The sequence below is a fragment of the Octodon degus genome, unplaced genomic scaffold, assembly GCF_000260255.1.
Source record: "Octodon degus isolate 3935 unplaced genomic scaffold, OctDeg1.0 scaffold00036, whole genome shotgun sequence".
Lineage (NCBI taxonomy): Eukaryota > Metazoa > Chordata > Mammalia > Rodentia > Octodontidae > Octodon > Octodon degus.
In genome coordinates this window covers 1861338-1877472 of record NW_004524612.1, presented here as the reverse complement: position 1 = coordinate 1877472, position 16135 = coordinate 1861338, and the positions used below count along the sequence as shown (strand labels likewise).

The 16135-nt window shown below is 39.7% G+C and overlaps 1 protein-coding gene across 3 annotated transcripts in view; it reads left to right on the top strand.

Moving 5' to 3' along the window:
* Positions 1-16135, top strand: part of Klhl2 (kelch like family member 2) — a 108726-nt gene that overhangs the window by 75911 nt on the left and 16680 nt on the right. For all 3 annotated transcript variants that reach the window (XM_023714664.1, XM_004630607.3, XM_023714665.1), the window contains 3 exons: positions 7140-7249; positions 11295-11411; positions 13285-13434. In XM_023714664.1, the coding sequence (XP_023570432.1) occupies positions 7140-7249; positions 11295-11411; positions 13285-13434 (377 nt within the window). The remainder of the gene's footprint in view (positions 1-7139; positions 7250-11294; positions 11412-13284; positions 13435-16135) is intronic.

Here is a 16135-nt window from a genome sequence, read left to right as displayed (position 1 = left end):
ACACACATAAATAAAAAATTTTAAAAAAATTACCTATGGGAGAACAAAATTCCACATTAGAATTAGAATTAGAATTAGAATTAGAATTAGAATTAGAATTAGAATTAGCATCTTATTCCACATTAGAAAGAAAGAAAAAGAAGACCAAGTGTGTAAGAAACTAGACTAATTAAAGGACTGAAAGGAAATAAAACAGATCTGTCCTCTTTGGATTTTATACTTGGCAAACATACCTTTGAAAACTAAAAGTAAAATATTTTCCAGTTATACAAACTCGAAATATTCTAATACATCCAGATGTAGCTTATAGGAAGTACTAAAGAGCATAATCCAGAAGGCAAGAGAAGTTGCTGCATGCTCTGGATGAAGAATAAAGAGCTCTCAAAATGATAGTTATGCAGGACTATGTAAAATATATTAGATGAACCCATTTAAAAGGTCATTAAAGATTTCTATGAAACAGTATCAATCTTACGTCGGGTTATACACATAGTTTTTTGGTTCATGTGTGTGTATAAAAGATGTGGAAGAAGTAATATAGAGTCAATGGAAAATGGAAATATACTTTTTAAAGTTTCTAATACTAGGAGAAAATATCATACCATGTCTTTTATATAGTCAAATATACGGTATAAATCTTAAAACAAAAATTAAGATTAAGCAATATTCAGAAAATTAAATACTAAATTAAAAATTAAATGTTTCAAAACAATTGAACTCAGAAAAAGTTTTCGTGATAGTAAGGAATTACTAAGAATAAAACATAAGATAAATATTGTAATGACAAATTAATGACCAGCACTTCTAACAGTTTAGGGATAGGATATCACACAAAGTTTTAGTGTGTCCTGGACATGGATAATGTCCATAACACTTACTGGTGGCCAGGTGTCACTTGTGGGACTGAGCTACAGCTATTTCCTTAATATCCACCCTGTAGACCCGGACTGAATCATGACCCACAGGGTGCAGGCGAAATCCACTTGTAGAGTATGCTGATGGAAATATCTCGCTGCTGTGTACAAAAGAATAACTGAAAGACTGCTTTTGTTTACCTCTTATTCTCCTGTGTTTGTTTGCCCTACTTGGTGGATTCTTTCCATTCTCATTCATGGAGGAGTGGTCATTTTGCTCCCTCTCTAGAACATTTTTTTAGTAGTCTGTGTAGGTTTGGCTTTGTCATCATGAAATTCTTAGGTTGTTCTTTGTCATGGAAGTATTTCACTTCTCCATTATACTTGATGGAGAGTTTTGCTGGGTATATCAGTCTGGGTTGGAATTTGTTTTCTTGCAAGACTTGAAGTACTTTGCTCCATGCTTTTCTCGCCTTGATGGTTTGTGAAGAGAAATCTGCCGTTATCCTGAAGGGTTTTCCTTTAAATGTGATCTGTTTCTTTTCTTTAGTGGCTTTTAGTATACGGTTGCTGTGCTGAATTTCTGGGATCTTGATTATTGTGTGTCTGGGTGTATTTTTAATTGGGTTGATGTTATTTGGAGTTCTATATGCTTCGGTTACTGAATGTCAGATTGTTGCCCCATATTTGGGAAGTTTTCTGCTATTACGTTTGCCCATATTCTTTTTATATCATTTGTATTGACTCTTTCCTTCTCATTGATGCCTGTTAGTCTCACATTGTTCATCTTTGCATCGTCTTGCAGGTATTGAATTATTTTTTCCTGCATCCTAGTTGTTTTTAAGAGATCTTTTCTTTTTCACTAGCTGCAGTGGTGTCTTTAAGGTCTGAAAGTGTATTCTCACTTTCATTCAAACGGTTTTGCCAGCTTGTGATTGAGGTTTTAAATTCCTGTATATCACTTTGGATCTGCTTCATGCATTCTATTTCTTTCTTATATTGCTTTTTCAAGTATTCCATCTTTTTTTTTTTTTTTTCGGAACCAAGGATTGAACTCAGGCCCTTGCACTTGCCAGGAAAGCACTTATTCTACTGAGCTATCTCCCTGGCCCCGCAAGTATTCCATCATTTTTATATTCTGCTCTATTTTTTTTATCAGTGTCTTCTTTAGAAGCACTTAATACTTCTTTCATTATAGTTATCATTTATTTTTTTACTTCAGAAATTATGTCTGATCTGATTTCCTCTATACCTTTGTGCAGTTGTTTCTTTACTTCTGATGCTATTATTTCAGAGATTTCAGGTGTGTGATTTCCAATGTGCCTTCTGCATTTGTTCTGGGTAGACTTGGGGTCTGAGACTGCATTTTGTTCCTTCTCTTTGTTATTTTCTACAGCACTGTCTTCTTTTTTTTTTTTAATCTTTTTTCCCCCCATAATTTTATTGAGAAACAAATAGCAATGACACAGTTTCAAACCAAATTGGTAGGACAGTTTCAATAATTAACGCATTGCATACATTCTTCCTAGTGGTTCATTGCTGTACAAGATGCAGACATGATATCCTATTTACAAACACCATTAGAACAAATCCCTCTATTCATTAAGGGAATGTAACTATATATCTATCCCAACCATTTTGAATATACAGATACAAAATGGACATTCATCTGTATCCCCTTTTTTTGTTAAGTTTCGTTATCTGAATATTATAGGTGCGTAAACTCAGCAAAATATTCTAAAAGAGTCCAGTACCCATATACAGCACTGTCTTCTAAACTTTGGTGTAGAGTTTAGATAGAGTTATTACCTTAACACCAGGTCTGGATCTACCAAGTTCAAATTCATCCAAGTGGGTGTGGCTTGGGTCTGGCTGCTGTGCTCCACTTCTTCCTGTTGCAGCCCTTGGAGTTGAACCCTCTGTGCCACTCTGGCAAGATGTTCTCCTGAATCAGCTGGATGGGTCTTGCCTCTAGCCTCTTTGCAGGGAGTTCTGCTGCAGGTTCCATGCTGGGCCTGGGCTTTGGGTCAAATCAGGGTCCACCGGGCACTGGGTCGTCTCACTCACATGCCGGGTGTGGCTCTGGGTCCAATCAGGATCCATCGGGCCCTAGGTTGTCTCACTCACACGCTGGCCCTAGGCTCTGGGTCGAATCTGGATTTTATTTCCTTAATAGCTATACAACTTCTCTTGCCCTGGAGCTGTGTAACAAGACTGCAACAACCAAATACATTAAAAAAAAAAAAAAAAAAAAAAAGCAGGATGAGAGATATAAGCAAGTGGCTCTCTTCAGAGATGTGTTTTGGATTTTGTTTCCTTAATAACTGTACAACTTCTCTTCCCCTGAAGGATAGTATTTTCCTTTCTTATCACAAATCATTCTGAGGCCTGAACCTACATTGTATAAACCATGGCAAAGAGGTTCATGTGAAGATGCCTGTGTCTTTGCATGTGGGTGTGTGTATACTACAATGTACACTGGCATGCAAAGATTCCTTGTCTTTGTGTGTAGGTGTGTGTACACTATCATGTAATGCTTTCTCTTGATCATGAGTCTCACTGTGGACCACAGGTCTGGAATTTTCGTAGTGTCCCATTCTAGCCCAGAATCCAAAAGCCGGATGGTGTGACACAAAAGCAAGATTGTGATATGGGCATAAAGGGAGCTGTTGTTGGGAAGATAGTAATGTGCGCACATCCTATTTATGGAAGAGCTTGCTAGTATATTATTTAGATATGCTGTAATTACTATATTGCTTAAATATGCATTTGGTGGTTCTTTAGAAATCTTTCATTAGCTAATAATTCACCCTCTAATCTCAATTTCCAGTGGCACTTAGCAGGTGCTTAAATCAATAAACTATTTTTCACTGAATTTTTTTTCCACTTCTAGTACAGGGGTTATAAAGAAGAAAAAAAATGATAGTTGCTTTGGAACATGTACTGTAGAAAGTTTAGATCCTATTTTTTAGTGTTTTTGGTTTGCTGCTGAGTGAGAGTTCACAGGATCACACAGGACAGGCCTGGTTATCAGGAGGAGAGGGCAGCTATAAGCCCAGGTATCATGGATCCCGTTGGCAATGTCAGCCCTCGGCCATTGTGCAGATGGTGAGGGTGGGGCAGTGCTAGTGCTGGCAGCCTGTAGGTGGCTGACTGCGGGGCTTTGTGGGATGGAGGTCAAGCCTCATAAACCACGAGTTTGGAATCTTGCTTTAGCCATAGATACTCTTTAGATAACATTAAATCAAGATTAGTCCCAGGACAAAACTGCAGAGCCAGACTTCAGCGTGTCATTGTGTGTCTGTGCACGGGCCTTAGCATGGCTCCACCAGGTTCCTGGTGCTTCCTTGCTGCCTGGCATGCTGGTCCCTGGGAAGCGTGCTCCAGGTAACAGTCCTGTTAGAGTCCTTACCGCTGAGTCCAGCGCATCATGCACAGTTAGTAAGGGAAGGGAAGAGAAGGGAGGGAAGGGGAAGGGAGGGGAGGGGAGGGAAGGCCATCAGTAAACTACTACCAGATGTTGCCACGTGATGCCCTCCATATTTAGTGACACATCACATATTCAGTAACACTTCACTACTTTTTCCAAAAAAAACCCAGTACAGGGTGTAAATGTTAGATACTGTACCAAAGATTTTTCAACAGAGCAGCTGGGCATGGTGTCACATGCCTATAATTTCAGTATTGAGAGGCTGAGTCAGGAGTACTATCAGTTCAAGCCCAACCTAGGCAGCTTAGTGGTTTAGTGAGACCCTGTCTTAACATAAAAATAAGAATGGTTGGGTTGTAGCTCAATATGAAGGTTCTGGATTCAACCTCTAATGTGGGGGAGGGGGCGAAGGAAGAAGAGTTTTCAGAGAAGGAAGTCTTATTCATATAGAAAGCCTGACTTTGGAAATAATTTAAAAATATGTGTCTACATACCTGAGCATTTCTTGTCTTAGTTTTCTCATTGCTGAGACAATATGATGAACCCTGAACCCCTTTCTTCATACTTTCACCTGTTCTACATACTTTCGAATAACAACAAAAATGTTCCATTTATTTTTCCTTTTCATTATTTCTCATTTTGTCTTCATTTTTATATTTATTTCACTGCCATGTTTGTTTATCCAAAACTTCAAGTGTCAAAAAAAAATAGATAGATAGATAGAATAGATAGATAGATAGATAGATAGATATGTTGGATTTTTTTGTGAGTCTAGTCATTTAGTACTTAGCCTGGCACTGATTATTTTTAAAGGTTTAATGAACCTTTTGTAAAGTGAGTAGTAACATTTGTGGTAATACAGATTGTATTGCTCAATTGTTCTGAAGAGGAAACCAACTAATAATTTTTATGGTATTTTGAAGTACCTATTTGAAATGAATTGTTTATTTCACCTCAGAAAAGTCTTTTTAAGAACCACTGTTTAATGTGGTTAATTATGAAGACCAATAAGAAACCTACCTTTTCTTTCTTTTTTTTTTCAATAATTTTATTGAGAAACAAATAGCAATGAGACAGTTTCAAATTGAATTGGTAGGACAGTTTCTTCTTTTTTAATTTTTTTTTTAAATTCCCTCCTGTTGTGGTATGATCATTAATTGTGACAGGGTAACTAGGCTTCAGTAAGAACTGCCTAGCAGATTAGTGAAGTTCTAGGTGTATCTGTGGGGCGATATGTAGGCCAGCAGATTGGAAGGGAAAGACCCATCTTGAATGTGGATGCACAAACCAATGGGCTTATAGCCTGGCCTGAATAAAAAGGGAAAGAAGAAGAAAGTGTGCCACTTTAGTGGTGAGCGCTGGTGTTCTCCACTTGCTCTGAACATTGGTCTCCAGTTTCCTTAGCTTTCCAGCCCTCCAGGGCAGTCTCCTTGGCCTTCTCGCACAGACTCACACCAGTGACTCCATGTCTTCAACCATAAGCTTCCATGTCTTCAACTATCCACAGCTACTCAGTCCTCCACCTTCTGAGTGCATAGACATCCACTGTGAATTTTTCCATCTCTGATCCACAGTGTCCATTACGATACTTCCACTTCTTTTTTTTTTCATAATTTTATTGAGAAATAGCAATGAGACAATTTCAAATTGGTAGGACAGTTCCAATAATTAACACATTGCATACTGTCTTCCTAGTGGCTGTTTGTTGTACAAGATGCAGACATGATATCCTGTTTACAAACACTATTAGAACAAATCCCTCTATTCCTTGAATTAAGAGAATGTAATTATATATCTATCCTAACCATTTTGAATACACAGATACAAAATGGACATTCATGTATATCTCCTTTTTTTGTTTAGTTCCATCATTTAAATATTATAGGTGTATGAACTCAGCAAAATATTCCAAAATAGTCCAGGAGTCCATAATAGTATTGGGTCTTCTGCTTGACTGGCAATGTCAGAAATTGTTGACCTGAGTCCCCTACAGCTCAACATAACACCATGGCTTTACTTCTTATGCTTCATTTTTATATTTTTCTGCCGGATGGTTAAGACCAAGATAAAGCAAGACCTATGCAACAAGAGTTGTAGCTTTTGTATCTGATAAGGTCAGTCAAATCCCCTCAGGATTTATCCTGAGACCCTGTATCTGAGATTGTAGATCCTTTGTCAGTGGCAGCCAGGTGGATGAATCTCGGCCATTGCTTGGCCAATGTGCTCTCTGTGAAAGCCTGAGAAAATGTTTTATCTCCATGTGACTCCCCTTAGGCACACTCTACATCGTTGATTGCTTTCCTCTTTGGCCCCATAATCTCCTTGATCAGAAAATTAGGGACACAAATAAGTTACATGATGTTGCAATACAGGTTCTCATATATCTGAATCTTAATTGACCTTGGAAGGCTAGGACCAAAATGTTGGCTTGAGAAACCTGCCTTTTCTAGCAGATTTTTAGTTTAGAACTTAGGGATCATGATACTAATAAGCACTAAATTATTGAAACCTTATTCTTTACAAGACACAGTTCTTTGATCAAAGGATTTTATAAACACTGGTTGGGTCTTTACCATGTGAGGAATAAAATATACCAGGTCATACAGCAGTGATTCCCTGAGTGACAGTCCCTCTCCACAGCCTTCCTGCCTGTTGCGTCCTTGCAGTGTCAGCAGATCCCTGGGGACCCTCACCCCTGGCCCCTCTGAGTTTGTTGAGGTGAGTTCTTGCTTAGGGGAAGTGCAGCTACTGTTCTTATTCTCAGATTTAGTTAAGAAGCATTCCTTTTGCAGCAATTTGCAACTGTGATAGCAAGCTCTGGATGTTAACAAATTCTCTGTCTAATTCCCAAATAGAGCAACACTTTGCTGATGTTGTACTTAGTGAAGAATTTCTCAACCTTGGCATTGAACAAGTGTGCAGCTTAATCTCCAGTGACAAACTTACCATTTCCTCAGAAGAGAAGGTAAGTGTCTGGTGCATTTCCCATTATGCAGTGACACTGTCTTTTGCCTCCTTTATTTCAGTCTATTTTATAAATGTATGATCCTGTTGTGTAGTGACAGCCAGTGATCTTGGACCTGAAAGTTAAGAAGCACAGCTAGTTGATTGTTGGTTATATAAGTCCACTTCTTGGGAAGTTCCCCACACTGCTAGGCATAGAATTTTATACCTTGCTTCTACATCAAGAGCTTGCACACATTAAATTTTCTGAAATCAGTTCCTTTTGGGAAGTGAGTTTCTTCCTACAGTTAAATGCATATGACTCTGACTTAAAGAGTCACTTTCACTAGTACAATTCCAGTCTCTTGTGAGGGGAAAGCAGCTTCCCAGGGGGCAGAGTTCTGCCAGGTCTAGACTGAATGTCTTTGGTTGTCATCTTCATTCAGCTTAGTTTCCCGAGACCTGGGCCTTACCCCACCAGTGGGTGTGCATCCTCTCTCTCCTGGCCTTGCCCCGCACCCCCAGCTGTCTCTTCACATTTTGGTCTGCCTTCATCATCTTCCTGTACCTTTCATGTAGTTGGAGAAAGAAGCTTCTTTTAAGTTCTGGTTATTTTTTGGGAGCGCAGATTGTAGTGCAGGAGAATTAGGACACAAAGCACCATGTGTATGAGAAGTGAAACTCGAGTTTCTCTTTGATGTAGTTTGCATTTAAGGCTGTGTAAACTAAATGTGTTTCTCAGGACAGTCATTACACCTGGGAATAAAAAGACATCTCACCATGATGGGTACAGTATGAAAAACTACATGAAACCATCTGTGAGATGTGTGAGGTTAGCACATTAGAGCACAGGAGGACGGCATGACCACTTACACTCAGTATATGCACACTGCCTCGTGCCGACATCCTGAGGTCCGACACATGAGAAGATTAACAAATAGACTTGCTTACTTCTATGTATACTGGTGGAATAAATGGAGTACACAGAATGCTGTAAAGGAAACTGGATGTGGTGGAACATGGCTGTAATCTCAGCACTTAGGAGAGACTGAGGTAGGCAGATCATGAGTTGACCAGTTTAGATTACAGAGGGAAATTCTGTCTCAGAAACAAAAAAGAAAAAAATACTGTAAAAAGTATCATAAAAGCATTTAATTTTGCTGGGGACGGTAGTTGAGCTTGGTTCATATGTATGAGTCAAGTCTTTAAGTTTGAAACTGCACGTGGTGGCACACACCTGTATTCTAAGTTCTCTGGGAGCCTGATGCAGGATGGCAAGACAAGCTCAGTTTGGGTAAGTCTCTTAGCAAGACCCTGTCTCAAAATAAAAAATAAGGGATGGGGCCATCAGTCAGTGGGAAGGTCCCTGTTTTAGTCCCTAGCCCCACAAAGAAAGAGCTTGAATTTGTAAGAGAGCTAGGTGGCAGCATTCCAGGGAGAGGTGGCGGAGCCCTTGGCAGTGGTGTGCACCTGGAACCTCGGCTCCTCAGGCCTGGGAGACCAAGGCCAGCCCGGGCAATTCAGCAAGATCCTGTCTTTTAAAAGGGGTGAGTGGGAATGTAGCTCAGTGCTCTTGGCATTCAATACCTAGTTCCTCCAAATTTTTTTTTAAAAATTATGTAATAATTGTATTCAACTTGCTTACATATGATTGAAATTTAGAGTACGTTTGACAGAATGGCAGGAGATGAAATGGGAAGATGACATCATCAGATACCTTCTCAGCTGTGTTAAACAAAAGTAAACTTATTGCAGTGATTAACTTTATTGCATTTTAGGGGTTTTAAGCAAGGAGAGAATACCATAAGCCTACATTAGAGAAGTATCAGGAGGGCTGCTCTGGTTTTCCCTGCTGCCTAGCAGCTACCCAGAATGTAACAGTACCTTGCCAGTAAGCCCACAGTGTTACAGTCTGCTTTTGTGCGGACGCGGTATGGGTGTTTCTGCTCCATGGCCTCTGAGGCTTCAGCTGGAGGGCCCAAGTGCCTGAGGATATCCGCCCTGGTTCTGGGAACCCTAACCCTACTTGTGGGCTTCAGTTCTGTGTTTGGCATCTTGTTGGTCTGGAATGTCCAAGGCTGCTGCTCCTCTGAGTCCTGTGACTCCTGAGGGCTTGTTTTTCTTCTTTCTCCATATTCCATCTCTCTCCTTCCTTCCCATAACTTCTTTGGGTTTTCATAGCATACTGGTTTCAGTAGTCAGACTTTTTACGTGAATGACATTGGCTTGCCCAGAGAAGCATCTCGAGAGCCTCAGATGAAAGCTGGAAGGCGCCTGCATCCCAGCTTTAGCCATCACTCTGTGGCGCTGTGCTGGTTGCAGGGGCAGCTAAGGCTCGGGGTGGAGATAACGAATAAGGGCGTAGGTGGTGTGAAGTGTGATTATGTAGATGACCAGTGGAGACTGGCTTTCACGCTAGCCCAGGAAGCCAGTGGAGTGAACATGGCCCTGGTTGGAAAACAGTGCGGGGATGGGGAGAGGACAGAACTGAGAAATGGCGGATCGAGGGACAGAGTAGATTGTCTGTTGACTTCTTTGTAATCTACCAGCTGGTACTTGGAATACTTGGTGACAGAATTAGAGAGGCATGATGATTATAATGTGCATTATTTTTAGTTTCTTGCTTTTACTACTATATCAAAGTAACCTATTTTTGTTCCCAATAATCTATTTGCATATTCTCATACATATTCTACAACCTTTTAAAGATCATCAGATAACACATTCATCAGTCTAAGGGAAATTGTTTAGAAAAACACTGTCTTCATACTGGCTTATTAGCTTTCTTTTAGAGATATCTTATAAGCAGTAATGCCTTTTATTTAGTTTGCAAATAAACTCAAAATACTACATTTTGGGACGGAGCAGAGTTGACCAGTTCTCTAGACCTTTGATTTATGTGTGTATGGCCCAACATTTGCAGACCTACAGAAAAGTTCAAAATTTGTAAGAGCTCATGATTTGCACTAAACAGTATTATTCTACATTATTAAATTTTTTTTTTAATCTTTTATTTATTTGGTACAGGATCTTACTACGCAGCTCAGACTTTTGTGATCCTCTTGTCTCAGCCTCCCAGTGCTGGGATTACAGGCATGTGCCACCACGCTCAGTTTCCATGGCTGGTGTGGTGTGCCCAGGGTTCTGGGACTGGCACAACATGTAGTACCAGGGATTGAATTTGGGTCTTTGTGCTTGCCTGGCAGGCAGTTTGACCACTGAGCTATCTCCCTCAGCCAGTACTCTGCTTATTATTCTGAGTGATTTTTATTCATAAAGAATTTGAGATTTAAACCTGTGTAAGTGAACTAGATTCAACTCAGAAAGGCAGCAAAACAGACCATATATTACTGTATTATAGCTACTGTTCATGTTGAGTAGAAGTAAATAATGTAGTTGATAAAATGCTTAGCACATGTAAAATGAAAAGTACTTCTTAAGCATACAAAAGTCCTTACTAAATTCCACATGTAAAACAAGAGAAAGAAATGGAACAGTTGGCTTTTTTTATTTTAAAGAGAAAAAATAAAAATAGCAATAAAACAGTTTCAAAACAGGTTAATAGGAAAGTTATAATAATCAATGCATTGCATATTATTGTCTTCATAGTAGCTCTTCAAAGTACATAATATAGGCATGAAATCTTTTCCAAACAATACTAGCACAAACCTTTCTTTTCAGTGAACTAAGATACTGGCTGTATAATTATCTTAACTGTCTTGTGTATAAATATATTTTTCTTTTACCCTTTCTTCCTTTCCCTTTTCCCCATCACAGTTTGTTGTTTCTTTTGAACAGTTTCTTCACTGTTCACAATATGTGTTGTGCATTTTGGATTTTATTTACATATTAAGTTTCTCATACTAGTGAGACAATACAGTGTTTACACATGTGGGTCGGGTTTATTTCACGCAAATGGATTTCTAAAGGTGTTGCAAGTCAGGACTTTGAAAAGCTCTGAAGCCTAGATTAGATCTGAGTATGTGTGCAAGGGTCACGAGTTGCCTTATCTAGATGCTTTGCACATAGCTCATGAGTTATCCTCCCTCTCTTCGTATTTTTGCAAGGTATTTGAAGCAGTGATAGCATGGGTGAACCATGACAAGGACGTGCGGCAAGAGTTCATGGCCCGGCTGATGGAGCATGTCCGCTTGCCTCTGCTTCCTCGGGAGTATTTAGTTCAGGTAAGTGTGCACAGGACGTGCAGACATGCAGCGCAGCGCCCTGTCTGGCAGTGCGTGGATCCCCGTCGCAGGGAGTGAGGAGCCGCACAGTTCACAGCCATGGAGGGCAGGAAGGAGGGTAGGGAGCACGGCACCGGTGGTCCCTGGCAGCTGCTCCCTGGCAGACCATTCTCCAGTCTTAGGCTTCGCTTGCACCCATAGTCATGATTGGGACAAGTGAATGCTGCACTGGAGTGCTGCAGGGTGTGTTGGTGGCTGTTCAGTGTGCCTGTAGCTCCAGTCAGAGTTCCACATCTTTGCTGTTTCTTTTGAGAGCCTCTTTGGAGTCCCTAGGAGGGTGGGAATTTCAGAGTTTGACTCAGGGCCTGGCGCTGTGGCTCACAGGTCACCTTCTTGCCTAATGTGCACAAGGTTCAGGGTCTAATCTCATGTACTACAGAGCAAAAAAAGAACAACAGAAAACAGAAAACATCCAGTGGGCTGGGGACATGGATCAGAGGTAGCATGGTTGGCTAGCCAGAGGTGAAGCCCAGGGTCAGTCCTAGTACCACAAAAGTAGAACAACAAAACTTAATAATTTAGAGAAGGGCTTGGTGGCTCACACCTGTCACCCCAGCTGCTGAGGAGGCCAGCCTGGAAAAAGTAGCAGTACCCTGCCTCTAAATAAACTGTAGCTACAGCATTTGCCCAGTGTCCGCAAGACCCTGAGCTCAATCCCCAGTACAAGGAAAAAAAGAACAGAAAACAAAATCTTTTTGTCCCAAATGCTATTTAATTCTACTTAATAATGTCACAATGGGGGCTGGGCATTTGGCTCAGTGGTAGAATGCTTGCCTAGTAAGCTGGAAGCCCTGTGTTCGTTCCTTGGCTCCAAAAACAAAAAGTAAACCTTCCCTAAAAAAAAATTCAACCAAAAAAATAATGTCACAATGAATTGTATTTGGTTTCTTTATATTTAAACTAAAAAAAAAAAGGTTGAGAAGTAAGTGGTTCTTTATTAGTTCCAAGCAGTTTAAAATGTGCCCTTTTTGCTTATGATCCTTCCACGAACATTTCAGCATTGCTGCTGTGATTGAAACCAGATCCGAGTCAGGGACAGTGGTGCATGCCTGTGATCTCAGCCCTTTGGGAGGTTAAGGCTGGAGGATTGTGAGTTTGAGGCCACCCAGAGCAACTGAGTAGGACCCTTTTAAAAAACAAAAACAGTTAACAAAAAAATTTTTTTTCCTGCCTGGTAAGCATACTGTATCCTGAGTTTGACCCCTGGTACCCTTAGGCTATAGGTCGTTGTGAGATCCTGGATTAATCCCCAAGCAGTTCTGACCACCAAACAGACTGAGCTATTTAGGATTTCTTGACACCTCATTATTTAATATGATCATTAGGCCCCTGGTGTTAGGAAAAATAATGAACAAAAATTCTGTCCTATATTTGAGGTCTAAAATAGGCAGGACAATATATTCTTATGAAATGGGCAGATTGTTTTAAAGTATTTTTAATCTTTTTTCAGATATTTTATCTTCTATTTTTGTGTTTGAAAAACATCAACCTAGTAATGCTTCTCTCATTTGAAGGATTGTCTAAATTTTGTTAATTTTTAAAACTAACTTGGAGTTTAACATTGAAAAGAAGGTATAATATCTAAAGGGCTCTCCATAGTCTGTAGCTTCATTGAAGCTTATAATTTGCATTTCAGTTCTTCTCATTAGTATTCAGATACTGTAGTTTTCTCTGTAGGCCAGATGCCTGAGGACAAGTAAAGCTTGATCTAGAGGATAGTCACTGCTTGTTTCTTCTTTTGCTTCTGTTTCTTTGGCATTTTTATGATGGAATAGTTTCCCCTGCATTGAATGTATCTGCCCTCTTCTTACAGAGGGTTGAAGAAGAAGCGTTGGTCAAGAATAGCAGTGCTTGCAAAGATTACCTCATTGAAGCTATGAAGTATCACTTGCTGCCAACAGAGCAGCGGATATTAATGAAGAGTGTCCGGACCCGGCTGAGGACACCCATGAACCTTCCCAAGGTGAAGCCTGGTGCTTATCCTTGTCACTGCTTCGTGTGAAGGCCAGAGGAAGCTAAATGTAAAGATTTGTACTTGTCTGAATTTCCATGCTTTATTATTTCCTTACAAAATGCAGTGTACCTAAGAATGCACTGTTGTGAATATATGACTTAACCTCTCTTGATTTTCTATGTTAAAGGTGAAGATTGTTTGGTTCATTGAATTTTCATAACTGCATGCTGGGCTGGGGATTTAGTCAGTGGCACAGAGCCTGCCTGGCAAGCACGAGGTCCAGCCTTCAATTCCTAGTACCGAAACAAAACTGCATGCTGTCGCTTTTCTGAATTGTAAGAGAGCTGGTGAGCGACCTTTCTTGGTTTTACAAGCTCTCATCATGGTAGAGAGTGCTAGCTCTAGTCAAAAAGGGAAATTGCACCAGGCAAAAACATTTCTCTCCAAGCAAGGTGGCTGTATGACTGGAAGTCCAGTAGTTTTCTTAGGAATGATGCGTTTATATCGAGGTCTTCAGCGCTTCCTATCCCTTGGGGTGTACTGTTTGGAGGTTCCCAGCACTTCCTGTGTTGCCAGCCAGCCTACATTGCCCTTTAATCTCTCCAGTGTGCATAATTTCCTCTGCCAAATTCATATTCTAACTTTTTTTGTTACAGCCATTTATGTTTTCCTGATTTGGTTTTTCTTATAAAGTAAACCATCATTTCAGTGTTTGCAATTCTTTATGACCTATTTGTATCTTTATGAAACTGGAAGACCAATACTTCAAGCACCATTTTATGTATGATCTGATTAGAATGACTCATAATGCTTTCATTTGTTTTTATTTTTAACTTGTATGTGTTTAGGACAATGCTAGATTAAGAAATAGTTAGGCTATTCTCATTATTTTCTTATATCATTCTTTAGTTATTACTCTGTCCTTTCCTTTAAATTATCTCTTAAATCATTTCACTTTAATGCATTTGTTTATTGTTTTCCAAGTTGTATTTTTGGAGTCTACATATTTAATATGTGAATGTTTTAATAAACTCATTGTTAATGTCAGTTCTCAGTTTACAGTCTTGCTTTTTACTTTTGTAGATCAGTAGTGCATACTTTAAAATGAACCTCAGCTTTCTCCCTAGTGACGCTGCATTGAAATACCCTTGCGGGAACATAGTTCATTGTACAAATTTCCCGTTTCTATGACTACTATCTAAGCTCAAGTCTAACATTTGATGAGATTGAGGATCAGAAGGATTCAAATTTGGCATGATTTTTTATATCCTTCTTCATGTTACTCATCATTTTATTGGCCCCTTAGAAGTTCAAATGCTTTTCTCAAAAATTGTCTGATCTTTTTTTTACTGAGAACTGTTGTCACTTAATAAAAGGTATTCTCATGCCATTCACTTCCTATCCTGTTTCAAAATTGGTATTTGCCTTTTTTAAATTTTCTGATCTCTCCTCAGTTCTCCAAGATTTTTCCAAAATTGTAAGTGGCTCAGTAAGTACACGAGCTAGTTCCCTCACACCTTAGTATGCCTATCGTCTTGGTCTGCTGATTTTATGAGTGTTTACATTTTCCACGTACCCCTGTATGTGCTTTTTAAGTAGCTATCTTTATGTCTTCATTACTTCATATTTGTCCATATTATTTGTTGTCACTTTTTGTTCCTTCCAAAAGATCAATTTATAAAAAGTGTTCAGAATATTGGCCATATAATTAAAGGTGCCACTTACTTCATGCTAATCTTATAACATCCTTCTGCTTTTTAAATATGGCATTTTGGGGTGGGGAAATCACTTCTTGTCCCTCTTCTGGCATCTTTAGCTTTGCTGTTTTTAGCTGTGCCACAGAGAGTTAGATGAAAGGACTTCATTTCTAATTTCTGGAATAAATACATCACTTTTGCAAACCCCCTCAAGACTGGTAAAATCCTATTACATATTTTTAAAGTTGGGTTTCTGGGTTTCGCCAGTGTGTTAGACTGCCGGATTTCTCAGTTCTTTGGCGTTGTTTTGCAGTGGGCACGCACACACATGTGCTCTCCTCTGCTGTGTCGGGAGGGGTGGCCAGGACAGGGGTAGGCACACAGTAGGCGGCCGTGTGCAGTGCTGGTGTCTTGACATGGTGGGACCTTCTTGGTGTTTATCCACGTGTGCTTGAAAAGGCACTTGTAACATTTTCTAGCAGCACTGTTGGCTGTTTTAGACAAAGTGACTTTAGGATTAATTCCAAGAAAGTAGGTAAAGGTGAAGCAAAGGTTCGTTCCTTCTGCAAATATGGTTAAGGTGATGAAGCATTTCTTCATCATCATCATGAATCGGAACAAGATGTAGTGGCAGTGTGGAGGGAATTGTTGTGAAGTTCTGCTTTTTGTCACACTAGTGACTTTGTCCTTTTTATATTTGGTCCAATTTGTGAACACATATAGGTTGGCTATCTTTGGGTTCTCAGTGCCTTTAATATTGTATAAGGTATTCTTTGGTTTTTTTTGTATGAGGTATTCTTTGATTTGGGCAGCATAGTTAAAAACTCTTTATGTTTTGCTTCTGTACTTTGTTAGCTCCTTTTTCTCTTTAGAATATATATATATATTTTTGGGGCCTGCCCAGTAGCTCAGTTGTTTAAGTGCCTGCTTAAACAAAGCCCTCAAGCTCAAGCTTCTGTGGTTCGAACCCAGTCACTGCAAACCAGAAATGCCCTAAAGGCATTTCGAGCCTC